We start from the raw sequence: 17,180 nt of genomic DNA, 5'->3' as shown, positions 1-17,180 counted from the left end.
TCAGCGAGTTCATGACTCACTGATAGAGTCAACTTCATTTTCACTTCTTATTTGGTAAAAATAATAATTTACCAAATGGTCCATAAAAATGAAAAAAATATCGTAAAAATAGGAATTTATTATCCTTACCCAATTTGAACAATTTTTTTTCTACTTAATACATATCTAGCTCAAAAAAGAGTTGTCTAAAGCTATTATATTAATAAAATAAGGCGTTAGGGTGGTCAATTTTTTTTCTAAAAATACAATTTTAATTATTTTTTAAAACTCTTCTTAGTCTTCACCATCCGCAACTTTTCCAGAAAAGTGTTTTTTTTTATATCTTTTTTGACCCTTCCTAGTATGCATTTCAAAAATAAAGATTTTGTGATTATATTTTCAAACAAAAAAATGTTTAGTTTTAAACTGATTTCAAGACATATTTGAGAAAATTTTCATTTTAGAAAATGTTGGTTAATTAAAATTAAACGATTTTTTAGCAATAATTCTTAATAAAAACTGAAACAGTAAACCAAATTTTATGCAATTTGAAAATTTTTCATTGATTATAACAAATGTCCAACCTAATTTTTGTTTTGTATATGTTTTCCCAAAAGATGTTTGCAAGATTAATTTTTTTTACGAGTAATTAAATAAGAAAACAAGCTTCATTTAAAGAAAAAAAAACACTTTAATTGATACAAAAAAATACATAAAGGTGTACATAAAAAAAAAAACATTGATTTTTAAATTATTTTACATTAAAATAATACATTGAATAAAGTTATACAAAAAAATTAAATCACTTCATCTAGCCTTAACGATACACGTTTTTTGGCAATATCGAGATCAATAACTGAAGCAGAAACTCTATCACCTAAATTTAGTTTCATACCATTCATTTTAGTTCTATGAATAAGCGCATCATTACCAAGTCCAATATTGACAAATGCTCCATAAGATACTATATTCCTTACTTCACCTATTTAAATCAATTAAAAATAATTTTAATTTAAATAGAAAATTGTTGATTTAACAATGTTATATTTTACCTGTAACAATTTGTCCTATGAATAAATCATCAAGTTTTGTTATATCCTTTATAAACATTTTTCTTTCAAAATCAGGCCTGTAGTCTTGAAGTAGCTGCCTTTGAAGGGCATTCAAAACTATTTGCAACTAAAATTAAACATTATAAAATAAACAGTGGCGCCTAAAGGAGAGTTTTAGAGTCTTACTCGCTCAGCAGGTATATCGAATTGTTGAGCAAGGACGTCGATTCGATTGGAATGCACAAATGATTTTATTTCTGAGATAAAACCAGGATTCCCAATATCGTTTGGTTCTAAGTTACATTGTCTTATTAAGCTAAAAATTAAAAAAAAAATTATTTAAACTTTTAAGGTCATAGAAATAAATTTTAAATAATTTTTACCTAATTGCGACGGTATAGCTTTCTGGATGTACCCAGGTGCAATCGAGTACATTTTCTAGTTTCCCACCAACACTCTTGGGTTCAATACGAATAAATCTTTTTTTAATATTAAAAATATAAATTAATATGAAAGTTATTAAGAAGTTATAACTTTTTACCCAGCGCATTGTATAAATGTAGGTTTCCCGATCGTCTTGACTCGAAGTAGCTCCTTTCTTGTACGGAAAGGTCCATTATTTTGTCGATAGTTAATAATATTTTCGGCTTTTTGATGATTGAGACCTGCGATGTATCTTGAATAAAAAAATATTTAATTAAAAAAATTTCTAATTTTGAATGATTTTTAAGACCAACTTGAGCACACTTAAACTTGCTGTATTAATATCAACGCCCACAAAGCTTACACATTCCGATACGACTTCGTTAAGAGATTTCGACAATAGCTTTTCGTTCATATCCATTTGATACATACCAACACCAAGATGGCGAGGTTCAACTTTTACATATTCACTTAAAGGATCAATCAATCGACGTGCGATGGAAACTTTGAAAAAAAAAAAAAAATATTCAAAATAAATAGAAAAATTAAGGACAATGCAAATAAATATGTAATTCTTACCTGCACTAATAAGTTTTGCATCAAGTTTTGGGAATTCTGTCTTCGCAATATCACTGCATGAATAAACTGATGTACCTTGTTCGGAGACAATATCATACCAAATGTTTTTGCGGTCCAAAATTCCTTTATCAAAAAGTTGGATAAGCCAAAGTTCGGTTTCTCGGCAACCGGCTCCATCACCTAAGGCAATCGTTTTGCAGCTAAAAAACAAATAAAGCAGTTATTGAGATTTTCAATAAAAAAGAACATACATAAACATTCAATAAAAAAGGACATACAAAAACTCCATCCCAAAGAACCAATAAAGCCCTGAATATGATTTTAATCATCACGGGTCACGACCCTTTCTTATGTGGAAATACACTGAAAAACTTCTCTTCTTTAGAAAATCATTGCCATCCGAATATAAATAGGTACATACAGTTTTTTAAAACGTTTAAGGATTTTTGACGAAAAAAGTTACACATACACCACAGTGACCCACTTCGAAAATAAATTACTTAGAAAGTGCAATTGTCTTTTGATCTTTAAAAATACGTGTATTACCAACTGAAATATAATGCACCCATTCTTTGTCTGTCTACCTTTATCTTTCTGAAGAATTTGCATTTGCCTTTCATTATAAATTTACAAAAAAAAAATAGCAATTAATGCAAAAAAAAAAGTATTGCAAATAAAAATATTTTGCATTAAAAAATTATTCAATGCCAAAATGTGTTGCCACATAAAATTATATTTTCAAGTTTTGTTTTCCTAATTTTTGTCCACTTTCTTACAAAATTGAGTAGGTACCTATTAATATCCTAGGTTAAATAGCTTTTGTTCAACCAAATTTATTCCCATGATGATCCAGTGATACAATTCGGTATGAATGTTTTATTTGCAATTAGAACTAAGAACCCAATGAGTGCATCGAAATATTTTTGGTGAAAGGGTGTTTTTTTTTTTAAGGGGCAAAGAACGTTGTGCAACAAGTACCAAAACACTGTTAAATTAATGGCGAATTTAAAAAATAATAAGAAGTATCCGGGGAACCAATTACCATACAGGAACTCTCAATAATAATAGCTTTCACCCATAAAATCTAATTTAAATTCAGTTTAGTAAAAAAAAAAACACCCAAGAAGTTTTTTTATTCCTTGTTAATAAGCCAAAGGCAAACTTGACTTAATCTAAAGTTAAAGACAACAAGAATTTTTCCACAAGAACCAAAACATACTTTTGTGTAGGTTTAACTCGAATCTGAACTCGAATCCGAAGTTAGAAATATTCTATCATTAACATTTCAAAAACGAAAGCCAGTAAAAATTCACGTTATTGTAGCCAGTGCCACTGTTTTAAAAATTTTTTTTTAATTGTCGTTCCCATGTAAATGCAATGTTTATCTTATCTCGTTGTCAACTACACAGCCCACCTCTTGTGTTTTTGTCGTTTTTTTTTTTTTAATTTAATGTTCAATATGAAGAAGAAAAAATTTTTAACAGAATGGCAACCCTATGAAGTAAGTATGGAATTTTTTGCATAGGCAACCCTGTGTCAATCAATGCACATGAAATAACATTTTTGCATATAATTTACATTCAAACTTGAAAAGGATTCAAAATTAATTCTCAACACATGGCAACCCTGACTCCTGTATGTATTTGAGGCGGCAACACAAGTACGTTTTGTTTAGCTCAGCAATATATTCCACCCTGTAAAATTTCAGCATGCCATTCAATAACGGAAGGGGTAAGAATTGCGGCATCTTGTACTATAATAAATTTGGTTTCCAAAAAACAGTACGCTTGTGCCGTTTTGCCTATGATATATATATTGGATCTTGTTACAAAAAATAATTTGGTATCACAGTCTTAAAATTTTGGTAATTATCGATAATACTGGTAAATAGTACACGTATTATGTTTTTTCTTAAACAAAATAGATCACTGTGGCGTATGCGTAACATTTTATTTCATTGAAAAACTATCAAACTATTCACTCAACTTTAGCTGCAAGTTGCTCTCACATTGATATAAGACATAAAAATGTGAAATGAGCCTCCTAAGGTTTTATTAACCCTCTGTAGGCACACCTCTTTTTTGTGACGTGATAGGCACAGGGGTGCGAATTTGGCTTCTACTTTTTCATGTCGCTAGAACTTTTTTATGTCCAATATTGTATAGATAAAACTTATATGAAATTGATGTAGAATTTTCCGAGGAATTCGAATATTGTTTTCACAATTTTAAAAAAATGTATTTACACCATTATAAAGAAATTTTTTTGCACCCACTTTTTTGAAAAATTGTAATTTTTTTCATTTTTGTCGTGCCAAATTCGCACCCGTGTGCCGACAGAGGGTTAAAAACGCGCTTGGTGAAAAGATGCGAAGAAAGTGATATTATAAAAACTTTAATATTTGATGGTAGAACTTCCTAGCACATCTTCATATGTAAAATAAACTTAATATTTAATTAGATGATGGAGGTTTCATTTTCAAAGTTTGCCGTGCAATCTTATTCTCATAAACAAATAAGCTAACTTACCCATGTTTAGCAAGAAGATTCGATAACTTTATACCCCATTGATCCTGAACATCTGGATTTTTTTCATTATGTGGATACAACACACCAACATCTAATACATCTGAAGTTTCTGAAATAACTGCCAACTTACAGCCATTTGTAAAACCAGGATCAATACCCAAAATACGTTCACCTTTAAGTGGTGGCTTCAAAAGTAATTGCTTCAAATTCTTTGCAAAACATTCCATGGCATCATTTTTACCAATTTCAGTTAAATCAGCTCGAACTTGTTTACTAACAAATTGAACAACTAAAAATATTTTTATAAATTTAAAATAGTGTTAGAATTTGTTATGAAATAAAGTTACATACGTTTTTCGTTGTAACATTTTTCGAAAGCCATATCGAAAATTTCATTCCTCAGTGGATACTTAATTCCACTTATCATAAATTGTGCATAAATATAACTCCTAATGGCATTTTTAAAGCTATCCGGCAAGATGACATGGACTTCAAGGAACTGCATTTTTTCACCACGATTAATGGCTAATATCTGATGTGGTCTTACATTTCGAATATCATGTTCGAATTTGAAATAAGTTTCGAATTTCGACTGTTTTAAACAATCGGTTTCTTTTCGTGCCTCTGGGTTGTCCAATTTGGCTTCATTACATTTGAGGACGATGTTGTGGACTTTTTGCCTAAAATAAAGAATCAATTAAGTTTTATGGTCACAATACTTTTTTTTCAGTATTTTAGTAAACTCACAATTGACGCAATTCATCAAGAATACCTCGATGTTTGCTAAAAAGTTCGGAAACAATAAGACTCAATCCGATTTTGACCTTAGCTATTGTGTCGAGATCGGGATTTCTGTTGTTAACAATTTCAATTGTTTGAACTTCAGGATTCTGACCTAAGAGTAGGCGATAAGCATAAGTATCAATGCCTAAAGACCTTGTATTTATTTGAGATGGTCTATAAACGGAGTTCTACGAAGATAAGCAAAATGAAATTTAGGAACTTTGAGTGAAATATTTCTAGTTACCAAATATTCCACATCCTTAAAGGTTTTAGCTCCCAATATCTGAGTTCGAATTTCATCATCGACTTCTATGACTTTCTCTAATTCCCTGATAATAGCTTCAGCTCTCTTTCTCAAGTCGATAATTTTTGTATAAGAAGTTTTAATGGCACGCAACTTATTAGGAGTTATATTGCTTTTGATCATATCCTGACGATAGCGACAAATGAATGGAATTGTATTTTCACCTTCAAAAAGCGTGACTATATTCCTAGCGGATAAGGTGTCAATGTGTTCTTCTTCGGCAAGTCGCTCGTGGACGTTCCATTCTTGTGTGACTTTTGCTAAAGGTTCTAAAATATCAAGAGAATGTGTTAGTAAGGATGATAGGTTTTAGAAAAGCTAACCAAACTAACGTTCTCGTTTTGGGGTTTGTGGTGCATCTGAAATAAAACAAAAAGATTTGGAATGATAACATAACGGAATGGAATTGAACGTAACGTAACGTAGCGTAACATAACGTAAAGTAGCGCAACAAACGTGACGTAACGTTAAGTAACGTAACATAACTTAACGTAACAATAAGTTTTGAAATTTACCTCTTCTGTTTGGTGTTTTCCCTCGACTTTTATTACGTTTGGGCGGTGATTCTAAAAAAAAAAACACAAAATTTATCTTAATAAACATACTAACTACTTAGGGACAAGTACTTACTACGCCTATTTCTTCGACTTGGTCTAGTTGGTTGTTGAGTTTCTGGAAAGCGCGTCAGATTCAATATTAATTAATCAAGTCATAATAGAGAAACTTACGTATTTGTCTTGTGCTTTGTGGTTGTAATAATTGTTGTGATGGCTGAAATATATGTCGTGATGGTTGAACTGAAAAGTGCAAGGAATCATAAAGTGCAAATAGATTGAGGTTAGCAATGAGATTGATGAGATTGAATGGATAAGGGGGAACGTAGATATTAGATAGAAATAGTTTCGGATAAAAAGGAGGAAATCATAGAAAAGTTCCTTCTAGAAATGTTAAAGATTTATTAGTGCAAATGTTTTTTCCGACTTTACTACTTATCACACACAATTGCATCATATGTAGGTATTTAATTACCTTCGGCCAATAGTTAAATTTTCAAAATATTCTTCTGTTTCTATCATTTAAAGGCACTGTGTCCACATCAACTATTTTTTTTTTTTTACAAAATTCTATTGAATGTTGGTAATATAAAATTTGAACTAGTCCCAAACTAATGCGTCCGATTGCAAGTGCACTCAGTTAATAAATCATCCCTAATTAACGCTCTGCTGGCGGGAGTAAAACTTACTTTTGTCTTTTCTCAATTGCTGGATTGAAAAAAAAATCCCAACACTTCATAACTGCTACAAATGAATCATCATTAGGGTAGTTTCGTGTATTGATATAAATGGTAAATCAGCTTAATAGCTATTCCATGCGGATGCAGATCGGGTAGATTCGATGGCACTGATTCATTGCATCTGCTGTAATTTTTTCTTTATGTTATTCGAATGGGAGATCGTATCAAAAGCTTTTTCAATTTCTGATATAGGCCCTTATTGTGACAGTCGTTTGTCTTCCGACAGACGACTTTTGTCGATAGTCGACCATCGAAAATGAATTTTTGGCATCATAATGAATCTCTATTTTGAAAGATATTTTTTATTTTATAGTTCGATCTTTTTAGTTTACAATTTCGCTATCGACTCAAATCAAGTTCATTTATTATTCACAATAGCAAATATCTTTGTCGACAGAGATACACAATAGAAAAATTGATATTTATTGATGCGATCGACTTTTATCGCATCAAAATTTGAATGATACTCGCAATAAAGGCCATACAGTCACGAGCAAAAGTGCACAAATGCTTGGCTTTTTTCGAAAAAGTTATTTAAACTTGCAGTATAGTCAAATAAGACGGAAATTCGATGCAAGGTTCAGTACAAAAATTTGATCACTTTAGTATGATCGATTTAGAAATCTACACGAAAAAAAAACACCTAAGAACAATCGGATTTCTGCATGTTCTTTTGCATAAGAAGATTTTCATCTAAAATTAAGTGGATTTCCGCTCAAATTAAAACAGAAGTCATCTCTTGGCAAAAAACCATGCAGAAATCCTTTTGTTTTTAGATGGTCTTTTTCCCCGTGAAGAGTATTATACTTTAATTATTATTTTACTCGTAACGTAACGTAATTGATGAGCTACTTAGCTCAAAAGTAGGCAAAAAAACTTTTTTTTAATTTTCTAACACCAATTGGGACACCAAATTTAAAAAAAATTGGTATGCCATAAAAAAAAAAAAAAAACAAACTTAAAAATGTTTTTTTTGGCCAGTTTTCGAAATATTGATAAAAAAATGATCGAAACATTTTTTTTGTACTTGTTTTTTTTTTTAAGTTGATTTTTTAAAAAAAGTTCAATAGCAAAGAGTAAAATTGAAATTTTACGTTTTTAATTATTTTTTTTCAACAAACCAGTGTTGAATTTTACAATAATGCTGGTAAGAAATTATGGTTTTTGGTATTTTTTATTTTATGTACATAGGTATAACGGTTTTTTTAATACTATAAGTAGCTTTTCATATTCAATGTCATTTTGAATTTAATTAGTTTGGAGTTTTCATTTCACTTAGAGTTTTTTTTTTTATATTATCGATCCTACTACGTGTATTTAGTACCTAAGGTAACGACGTATAGAGTTGCTTTGGATAATTTATGGTTTTTTTTTATTACTGGGGAATTACTGTAAATGTGAGCAAACAGCTTTTGTGGAATAAAAAAAAATAGATTATTACCACCAGAGATATAACCAGAAGGAGATCGGAAACTTTCGTACGTTTTACCCCCCAAAACCTATTTGTTTATTTTGTGTGGTTTTAATTTCTTTTGTATCCTTGAATAAATGTAAAATACACACACAGTGTAACCACAGTGTTTTCACGCATACTTACAGTGACCATATTTCTTGGAGCGAAACCCGCGGGGCAAATAAAAAATTCGTTCAATCGTTTTGAAAATGTTGGTTTTTCACCAAGAGGGTTCTTTCCTCTTTCATAATTGACGAAAAAATTTAAAAAACCAGGTACCTATTGCTTTTATTCGAAAAATTAGAAAAACTTTTATTTCCAACCACTGGCTTCCTTGATGTCCGTAAAAAGTTCATTTAAAATTTTGAACACAAAAAATCAGAAAATGTAGAACTACTGGACAATCACGGGACAAATTGCAAAATATGGGACACTTGTACGTCCCGGGTATCTTAAATAAAAAACCGGGACGAGCTATAGAAATAAGGGACAGTCCATGGTCAACCGGCACGGATGATCACCGTACGCATACGTAGCCAAAAGCGTATGACTTTTCACGCATACTTAGCCAAAAGCGTCAATCTTTTCAGTAGGTATACCCGAAAAAAGTATTTTGTTTGTTTTGTTCAAAAAGTACTGATTTTTCAACGAAAAAGTACTGCGGTCGAACTACGGCAGACAAAACGTTAACGTATGATCGTAATCGTGTGTGGTTATTCGAGCCCTAATTTTTTATTCGACGGCCATAAAACGTAGGGTTCATACATAAATGTTTGGCTATTTTCTCATCTTTTATACTACCTACAAAAAATATACATATATTTTTGTATTACTTTTTCTAAAATTTCTCGTTGTTGTCTTCAGAAATTTGGACAACTTCAGCTTCGTGATTAAGCAAAATTTTCCACTTTTATAATTTTATATGAGTTTGAATGCAATTTAACATGAGTAAATTAAGTGTCTTTAAATAAAATTTACTCTAGGTATTTTTTAAAATCTTTCTTTTCTACCTTTTCATGTTTTGGTTGTAAATAGAGTCAAACCCGCTATAGTTAAATCTTAAATGACAAAAAAAAAAACTTTGGTTTTATTTTTGTAAAGCGGGTTTTCCAGTTAGATAATTATTTTTCAATGCAAAAAAAAATTGAAATAATTTTATAAAAACATGTTAAACAGGTTCTACTGTAGGTACATTTTGGCCGGCTAAATCTTGCAAATCGACCTATGTATGTGCATCGTAATGTCATATTTGATGTTTTTTGTTATATCGACGCAGCGTTGCCAGAGCCGGCTTTTTATCAGACCCTTGAACATTTGACTAGCTCCTTAAAATTTTTATTTACGATTAACGGAATTTGGCTCTTTTAATTTTGAATATGGCAATTTAAGGCTGCTTTGAAATCAAAGGCTTTGAAACCATAGGATCTTACAACAAAAATCCACCAAAGATGTGAACAGAGACAACCAATTTGCATAAATTTTACATTTTTATGTATGTATTACAAATTCAATTTAACATCCGTTAATAAACACAAAAACAAGGGGGGTCATTCCGTAATTTTGAAAATGATAATCGAATAGACGATAATAATCGTTTCACAGTTTGAGAATCCTTAAAGCTATTTTAAATCATGCCTGATTCAATATTTCCAAAACAGTTTTTATAAATAAAAGTTTTGATATCCTTAGAAGTCGTATTAGGTCCATTTTCTTCACTTGGAGTTGAACATAACTTGAGGCTTTTAATATAAAAATTCTCAAGTTTTGTTCAACTCCGAGTGAAGAAAATGGACCTTAGTCTACTTGAGATAGTAGTTGCCTCTTAATAGGGTGGCCGAGCTTCCCCTCCCGAAATTTGAATTATTTTTTTAATTTTTTTTTTTGTGAGCCAATAATCGTCAATAAATAAACGATAGCTAAATAGGTCTCGTTTTAGGGAAAATTTATTCGTTTTTGAATGGAACATTTTGAACAAATGTGTGAGAATTATAATATAATTTATAATAATATTCATAAACTTTAATATGAGATCAAAATGTTCATGTGCACTTACATATGCTTTGGAAGAGACAAAGAATTGGATTTGTCGCTAAGTTGCCTTCTAATGCGTAGGTATCTTAAGTAATTTTTGAAAATTTTCATTTTCCAAAATAAGTGCGTCGAAACATTTGGTATAGCTGAACGGATATGAATTTTTTTAATGACCCAAAAGTCAAAACTTACTAACCTAGGTACATTGAATACTTTTTTGGAAAATGCGTATAGTGGTAGTTAAACATTTTTAAAAAATTTAAAATGGTTATTTGTAGAAATAAGTCGTTTTTTTTGTTTGTTTGTTGAGATTGGAATTCGATCGGTGATTGGAATAAATTCCTAATACTTTTTTTAAAATCCAATATTGCACCCAAAAACGAGACCTACATATTTATGTAGCTATCGTTTATTTAATGACTATTATTGACTCACAAAAACAAAAAAAAATTATAAAACAACTCCAATTTCGGGAGGCGAACCTCGGCCACCCCATTAAGAGGCAACTACTATCTCAAGTAGACTAATACGACTTCTAAGGATATGAAAACTTTTATTTATATATAGTGGAGTAACTAAAGCTCAAAAATTGGCAATATTAGGGAACCCGGCCGAACAGGGGCCCTATTTCGTATTACGAAACGAAAGGCAAAACAACGATACCCAGGACAACGATAGTCACGACATAGAGCGATTTAGTACAACGATAATGCATGGTGGAAAATATTGGCGATTGGTAAAGTGTAAATGCGCTACCGGTGGTCAAAACAAAAACTAAAATTAACAGGACGGAAGGAGCTAGCATCCGACATTTTACTTTTTTTTTGTTAGGACTTTTGACATGGACGCCATTTTTAGAAATACAAAATGTAAACATCCGTCCTGTTAAAATTAGTTCAAAAGTTGAAACTACGGCGCTAGTAGTATGTGCTCCAATCGCCAATTGCCAGATAAAAATGAAAAAACAATTTTTTTTTTCAAGCGTACCAACTTCACGCCAATGAAAAGCTGTCAAAAATAAGTAGATAAACAAAATCTTCAGTGGCAAAACAATTTTCTTTTACTTTTCTTGTGCTATTTAATAATGTTTTCTATTCAAAAACTTAATAAAATTGACTTTATGGACATATTTTGTTATTCCCCCTATTTATTTTATAAGTTTAAAGAAGAAAATCATCTTTCCGAGAACTTTATCTCTGCCATTGTTAATTGGACATGAAGATTGAGATCAATTGTTGGTTTTATCGTTTTGTTGTGTTGTGGTGCTTTAATAATAATAAAAAAAAAATGGTTCTTGGTTTTAATATTTGAGTATGTTTATATATATTTGTTATTTCATTGCAATCAGTGTAAATAAAATTGGCTTCGAAGTTTGGCAATTTTTTTTTTTCTAAGCAAGACAAACGAGAACGAAAGTCAAACGATAGGTAAATGTCAGTCGTAAGGACTAACGAGTATCGTAAAATTCTAACGATTCTCGTTGAACACAATCGCATTTCAACGATAACGAAGTAATTTCAACGATAATCGTTTTACAAAATAGGGCCCCAGCTTAGATTTTGATGATCTTTTTTTTCAAACGTCGGTAATTAAAAATACTTTAAAGTCTATAGATTAAAAATTGCCGGTGTTGCCGTTTTGATTTTTTAAATTTAATTGAAGATTTTTGTGAACAAAAACAAATTTTTTTTCAAAAATTTTTCTTAAATTTCATAAATTAATTGATGCCAAGAGATTGTCTAGGAAATTCAAGGAAAAAAAATATATGGGAGTGAGGGACAATCTTCCATAGTTCAAGCGATAGATGCAATTTTCTTATTAATTGACTTCAAACACAAAAAAAAATATTTGAACACAACGGCAACACCTACAATATTCAAATATACATTTTTTAAAAGCTAGAAGCTTAGTCATATATGTAAATTTAAAATTAAGTTAATTGAATGAACGGCTTTTGAAAGAATGGTAATTGAACTCAGATTTTTGAAAAAAAAAAATTTTTGAAAAAATTTTAACATGTGGTTTTTTAAACTTGGTCGTAATATAAAATGCATTTATTTTCAAAATTTTTTGGCCGCATTTATTATGATTTCAAATTTTAAAAGGAAATGTCAATATGTATTACGGTTTATGAAAAAAAATTAAAAAGTATTTCATTTTCGAAGAACTTTTTTTAATAAAAGTTTTGAAAAAAAATGTAACTTATTTTTTTTTTTAAAGTTCAACATCTAAACAAAAAATTATTTTTATTCATTTAATAACCCTTACTGTTAAAAGTTAAAAAGCAAAAATTTAAAGTTCCTATTTACCATAGTCTTTGAGAAAATTAATTATTTCAATGCAAAAATTCAGTTTTAATAAAAAAAACCATTGAAATTGAAGTAATTTTTCATTTTTTTTTTTTCAAAAGTGTGATATATTTTACCTTTTTTGCTTCGAAATTCAACTGATAATATTTATGGCCAAACATTTTTTTTAAATAAATTCATATTTTATTAGAAAAAGTTTGGAAAAAAGTAATTTTAAATTTTTCTAATAACATTTTTTTTTTAATTCTGAGTTTGAGGGCCATTTTTTCAAAAAGTATTGATTAAATTTAGTGGATTTAAATTTAAGAGATAAGAATGAGCTTCTGGCTTTTTAAAAATGTATTTTAAAATATTGTAGGTGTTGCCGTTGTTTTCAAATTATTTTTTTTGTGTTTGAGGTCAGAATGTTAGAAAATTGCATTTATCGCTTAAACGATATAAGATTGTCCTTTACTGCCTTTTATATATTTTCCTTAAATTACCTAGAGAATCTTTTGCTATTATTTGTTTTATGAAATTTAAGCAAACAAAAATGGTTTAGTTAAAAAAAAATTTAATTTTAATTTTAAAAAACAATACGGCAACACCGGCAATTTTAATCTATAGACTTTAAAGTATTTTTAATTACCTACGTTTGAAAAAAAAATCGTCAAAATCAGAGCTGTTCAGCCGGGTTCCCTAATAATTTGCTTTAGTTACTCTACTAATAAACTGTTTTGGAAATATTGAATCAGGCATGATTTAAAATAGCTTTAAGATTCTCAAACTGTGAAACGATTATCGTCTATTTGATTATCAACAAAATGGGCAGGTTCAGAAACGTTAGGGACTAAATATTTAGATAATTTCTCGGCCTCTGATTGGTCAACTGTCAGAAAAAATCCTTCCAATTTAGGTAATTTTATTGGAAAGCTGACTGGAAAGTTAGGCAAGAAATTTTTCCCTAAAAAATTAGGAAAGTTTTTTTCGTCAACATGACAGCTGATTGTTTTTAATTACAGAATTAGGGTAGAAGAATGAAATTTATTTGTGTGAAAAACGAGTAAAAAGTGCATTATCGGTTATAAGTAATATTATTTATTTATTAAAGTGCAGTGAAGTTTGGTGTCTGCCCCATGCGATCTCTAAAATTCTCAAGTAAATTTTGAAATTTGACAATAATGGCGAATCCAAACTAAATTAGTCAATTCGCTCAAATTTCCGTTCAGAAAGTGACGTTACCTAAATATCTAGTCCCCAACATTTCCTGAACGTGCCCAATGAAAAACAAATAATTATACTTGAAGTCTGTTATCTAAACAAAAGTATGTAATCAGAAAATTAAAAAAAAATCAAAAATCTCATACCACAAAAAATTGATTAAAATTTGTTTGGACCATTTTTGAAAGCAAAATCGGCTCCTTGCCTCTAAAATATTCTGGCATTTTTTTTACGAACCTTAAATTTGCCATTTAGTACTGATGTATAACGCAAGTTAAAAAATTGCCGGTGGTACAAAGTGTTGGGTCGCAAATCGCAATAATTATAATAATAATCAACTGAACTAGGTACCTAGGTGCTAGATATTTGTTTTGCCACATATGGCTGTTATGGAATTTAAATTAATTCCATGCAAACTACTGACGTGGATATAAACATACATTTGATAAACAACGAACATTTTTTTCGCGCTCGAATGTTAATAGACCAGTGCCAATCCGGTTTTCAGAGGGCAAAAGTTGAACAAATTATTAGCAGCATAAGGGTGGTGGGAAAATTTAGGATAAATGGTATATGAAAGGGGAAAAATAAATTGCCCACAAAAAAATTGGGGGAAAGGGGGTGGGTGGGCGAAAAAGTGGGGTGGGTGTCAAAAATCATGGTTTTTTACGATTTCTGTCTAAACTAGACGTCCTATCGAAAAAAGTCAAATGCAAAAGTTGTAGGTAGTATAAATGTCTACAACTTTTACTCAAACAATTTTTTTCTATAACCTCAAAAATATTGAAAAAAATGCAAAAATACGATTTTTTGATTTTTTATTTTTATCTTTTACAAAAATGGTGGGATGTTAACAAAACTTGGTTAAAAACTACTTTGTTATGTTTTCTATGTATTAAAAATGTTTTTTGAGCAAAAAGTGAATTTTTGGATTTTTGACGAATTTAATTTGAAAAAATAGCCTATTTTTCAATCAAAAAAGTTACCGAAAAAATTTTTGATTTTTGAAAAGTTTGAAATGAAATTATTTAGATTAAAACCTATTATTTCAGATTGTGTGGAAAAAATATAATTTTGTTTTAGAAAATATTGAGAAAAATTGAAAAAAACAAAAAAAACATTTTTAAGATCGATTTTTCCGTAAATGACAGTAATATTGGCGAGAAATAATTTTCCATAGAAACTAAATTATACTTTTCTAATGGTATTTGACCTTCTTAATTTGAATCTAGCATTAGAATAGCTCTAACGTGAAAAGTTTTTGAGATATTGAATTTTGAACGTCCAAAACACTATTTTTGTGATGTTTTGCATGGTAATATCTCAAAATCGTGACGTGATAGAATTTTTCTGACTTCGGATTCGAGCTCAGCGCACAAAAAACCATTAGAAAAATATACTTTGATTTCTATAAAAAAAAACTCTTTGACTAGTGAATTTGAACAAGACATGCGATTTTTTCTTCCCTGTTCGAATTCACTAGTCAAAAAGTTTTTTTTATAAAAATCAAAGTATATTTTTCTAATGGTTTTTTGTGCGCTGAGCTCGAATCCGAAGTCAGAAAAATTCTATCACGTCACGATTTTGAGATATTACCATGCAAAACATCACAAAAATAGTGTTTTGGACGTTCAAAATTCAATATCTCAAAAACTTTTCACGTTAGAGCTATTCTAATGCTAGATTCAAATTAAGAAGGTCAAATACCATTAGAAAAGTATAATTTAGTTTCTATGGAAAATTATTTCTCGCCAATATTACTGTCATTTACGGAAAAATCGATCTTAAAAATGTTTTTTTTTGTTTTTTTCAATTTTTCTCAATATTTTCTAAAACAAAATTATATTTTTTCCACACAATCTGAAATAATAGGTTTTAATCTAAATAATTTCATTTCAAACTTTTCAAAAATCAAAAATTTTTTCGGTAACTTTTTTGATTGAAAAATAGGCTATTTTTTCAAATTAAATTCGTCAAAAATCCAAAAATTCACTTTTTGCTCAAAAAACATTTTTAATACATAGAAAACATAACAAAGTAGTTTTTAACCAAGTTTTGTTAACATCCCACCATTTTTGTAAAAGATAAAAATAAAAAATCAAAAAATCGTATTTTTGCATTTTTTTCAATATTTTTGAGGTTATAGAAAAAAATTGTTTGAGTAAAAGTTGTAGACATTTATACTACCTACAACTTTTGCATTTGACTTTTTTCGATAGGACGTCTAGTTTAGACAGAAATCGTAAAAAACCATGATTTTTGACACCCACCCCACCTTTTCGCCCACCCACCCCCTTTCCCCCAATTTTTTTGTGGGCAATTTATTTTTCCCCTTTCATATACCATTTATCCTAAATTTTCCCACCACCCATATGCTGCTATTAATTTTTTTATTTTCAAAAATTATTGGCACTGGTCTATAAAGGTTATTAGTGTAAATATAATGCCGGCTTTTAAAAATATTAATCACAAGTGAAAATTAGATTAGTCAGGTATCTCTGGACTTAAAATTTATTTTAATTAACTATCTAGTATCTTTTACTATCTCACAAAGGTATAATGAATAAATTTATGTTCAAATCAAATTGAAACAATTGATTAGTGGGTTGTTATGTGCTGATAAATTTTGATAATACTCACTTATTCTTTCTTGGCTTATTATTTGTCTTGGATAGTATTCTTCTCTATCCGATTCAATACTTTCACAGCAACCCATTGTGAAAAATTAAAATAATAATTACCCAAGTTAACAACACAAAATTACTAAAAAAAAAAAATAATTTGCAATTGAGGAAAGATAGTAGAACGCAATTAGGTACACCGCAAATAGCAATTATTAAATTTTATATTATTTTCTTTTGTTATTTTATTATTAAGAGGCACTGCCACTGTGCAACTCGGTCACATTACAATCTGTCGCTATAATATAATTTAACTGAATACATTATTGACAGTTGCAATAAAATAAAATTTCAATAATTCCCAAACAAATCCAACCGATTTCAAGTGCACACAGTTAATAAATTTTAATAAAAAAATGTTGAGTCCAGCATTATTTTGTGTGCTCGCTTTATCGCTGAAGTTGAATGATGGTTTTGGTTTGTTTTTGTTTATGTTATCCGAATTCGAAGCCGCTTATCTCTCGTGCATCAACATTGGCATACACAGACACACGACATCTACATATACTTCCATTGTATTTACTCATACAAATGAAGATCAAGTGTTGCTTTAAATAAAAGACG

General features: G+C 29.7%; 1 protein-coding gene across 2 annotated transcripts; it reads right to left on the bottom strand.

The window, feature by feature from the left end:
• Positions 1-679: 679 nt before the first annotated feature.
• LOC129915523 (S1 RNA-binding domain-containing protein 1-like) lies at positions 680-17,026 on the bottom strand. 2 transcript variants are annotated; one of them, XM_055995101.1, is made up of 16 exons: positions 16,576-17,026; positions 6,377-6,445; positions 6,279-6,320; positions 6,164-6,214; positions 5,981-6,007; positions 5,589-5,917; positions 5,309-5,532; positions 4,913-5,241; positions 4,562-4,850; positions 2,034-2,233; positions 1,769-1,958; positions 1,573-1,707; positions 1,415-1,510; positions 1,218-1,347; positions 1,032-1,158; positions 681-961 (listed from the first exon to the last, which is right to left on the bottom strand). In XM_055995101.1, exons 1-16 carry the CDS (start codon positions 16,649-16,651, stop codon positions 777-779), a joined length of 2,499 nt encoding a protein of 832 aa, XP_055851076.1. In that variant the 5' UTR covers positions 16,652-17,026; the 3' UTR covers positions 681-776. The 2 variants fall into 2 exon arrangements, with proteins under 2 accessions (XP_055851077.1, XP_055851076.1); XM_055995102.1 differs by lacking the exon at positions 6,377-6,445 and having other exon boundaries at positions 680-961.
• Positions 17,027-17,180: the final 154 nt, after the last annotated feature.

Source organism: Episyrphus balteatus, chromosome 3, assembly GCF_945859705.1.
Source record: "Episyrphus balteatus chromosome 3, idEpiBalt1.1, whole genome shotgun sequence".
Lineage (NCBI taxonomy): Eukaryota > Metazoa > Arthropoda > Insecta > Diptera > Syrphidae > Episyrphus > Episyrphus balteatus.
This window is presented reverse-complemented; position numbering and strand designations above follow the sequence as displayed.

What these genes read in the sequence shown, in the direction of transcription:
- LOC129915523 (XM_055995101.1), bottom strand. Translation starts at nt 16,651, where the DNA reads ATGGGTTGCTGTGAAAGTATTGAATCGGATAGAGAAGAATACTATCCA. An exon ending in AAGTCGAAGAAATAGGCGTA is followed by an intron (nt 6,215 to 6,278) that starts GTAAGTACTTGT and finishes TTTTTTTTTTAG; the next exon opens with AATCACCGCCCAAACGTAAT. An exon ending in GCAAGTTTAAGTGTGCTCAA is followed by an intron (nt 1,708 to 1,768) that starts GTTGGTCTTAAA and finishes TTTTTATTCAAG; the next exon opens with ATACATCGCAGGTCTCAATC.